This window comes from Loa loa, assembly GCF_000183805.2.
Source record: "Loa loa unplaced genomic scaffold supercont3.1539, whole genome shotgun sequence".
NCBI lineage: Eukaryota > Metazoa > Nematoda > Chromadorea > Rhabditida > Onchocercidae > Loa > Loa loa.
This window is the reverse complement of record NW_018109718.1, coordinates 1-1,635: the sequence shown is the minus strand read 5'-3', so window position 1 is coordinate 1,635 and position 1,635 is coordinate 1. Positions and strand designations below refer to the sequence as shown.

Genomic DNA, 1,635 nt, shown 5'->3' with positions numbered 1-1,635 from the left:
TTAACATTTTACGCCATAATCATTTTTCACAGAATATTATTACAATATCTGGAAATGTGTATATCGCCAAAAATATACGTGTTTGAATAGAGCTGAAGAAATGATTGCTTTGTCGTTTTGTCCTAAGTTTTGGCTGTGTAATAGTTGGTTCGATAAGTAGCTGTACAGGATGCATACTGCTTAAGCCTCGTAATCAAATCTTCGTGTATTTTATGAATTTTTCAGTTATTCCGTTTCATCATGGTTATTACGATCTGTTGGTGTATATTTGGAAGTCAAGTGATATTTCATGATTCAAGAATGCATCACAGTTTTTGTTCTCGAAATACCACTCACAGTATAGCGAAAGTGATGCCTGATCTTGTGTACCAGTACGCATTGCAAGCCAGATTAGTTCTTCCTCATGATTTAAACAGCTTGACGTGGTGTAGGTAAATATTTTGACATTGTTTTTTGATAGTTTATTGGTCACTGTTTGAATTCTGCAACCTTCAAGGAGGCAGTAACTTTGTGTGCCAATCTTTATAAAAAATTTAAAGAATAGGTTGTTCTTTCTAGGAAAGGACGAAGTATATTATATCCTATTCCATCATTTTATAACCATGTCCAGGAGAAATATTGGCAAGTTGAGCCCTTTGGCTACTGGCAGTTAAAAAAGCTACCTTGCTTCATATTGGCCACTCCAGCGGTTTTCATCGTTTTATACGGTTCTTTGTTCGAACTCACTCGTTTAAGAACAGTGCATGGGTGCGTTGCATTATACATTTTTAAATAGCGCTCGCTGCAGTAAGGAAATCTGAGCTATTGGTAGTCATGGAACTGTTCCTTTCTGTTTAAATAAGGCGAAATAATTGTCCGACTACTGTTTGCTCACTTTATTTGAATCACTAGTTAATGCAGAATATGTCAAGAATGCTTCTGTACCATCGGCAACTATCGGTTAAATTTTTCACATCGTAAAAGTATCGAGTTCATATTGATGGGTCTTTTTATCCAAATGAAACTATCTGAAAGTGTAGATGGAAAATATAAAACCTAACGTAAACCATTCTTTCATGATAGATCATTATTTGGCGTTATCCTTGGCATACTCCAAAATGCGAGCAGCACACTACCCTTTATGATACATGCGTTAGTGCTGACAGTTCTGGCTTTGATGCTGTACAACGTGGAAGTGCTCACCCGAATTCTATTTTCGTCATCACCGTTTGTTTATCTAGTCATAGCACAATACATGGACCGTCGAACTCCTTTGGTAACATTAGACGATGTACAATACCCCACTTTTCTTCCTTTTTTCACGAATTTTTCGCGGTCACACTGGGTTCATGCCTTGCTATTATGTTACTTATTGGGCTATTTCTATATTGGTACACTATTGCATGCTAATTGGCTTCCGTTTACCTGAACTGTATTATTTGTCATTTTGAAATTACCCCTTTGCTTGGCATTTTCAAGTGAAGCTGTATCCAGAATAGATATTCCATGCAAGATTCTTTTTCATTAAAGTTACATACTAGGAAGTGAGAATATTTTTTTTACTTTATATTTGGTAACTTCTATTAAATGAAGCTCCGCTATATATATATATATATATATATATATATATATATATATATATATATATATATATAT

At 34.8% G+C, this 1,635-nt stretch overlaps 1 protein-coding gene across 1 annotated transcript; it reads left to right on the top strand.

Moving 5' to 3' along the window:
• Nucleotides 1-558: 558 nt before the first annotated feature.
• On the top strand, nucleotides 559-1,408 carry LOAG_15131 (hypothetical protein; the record flags this gene model as incomplete). The annotated part of the gene is made up of 2 exons (XM_003150623.2): nucleotides 559-747; nucleotides 1,063-1,408. Coding segments are annotated over 2 exons (535 nt in total), but the record flags the coding sequence as incomplete, so codon positions are not given.
• Nucleotides 1,409-1,635: the final 227 nt, after the last annotated feature.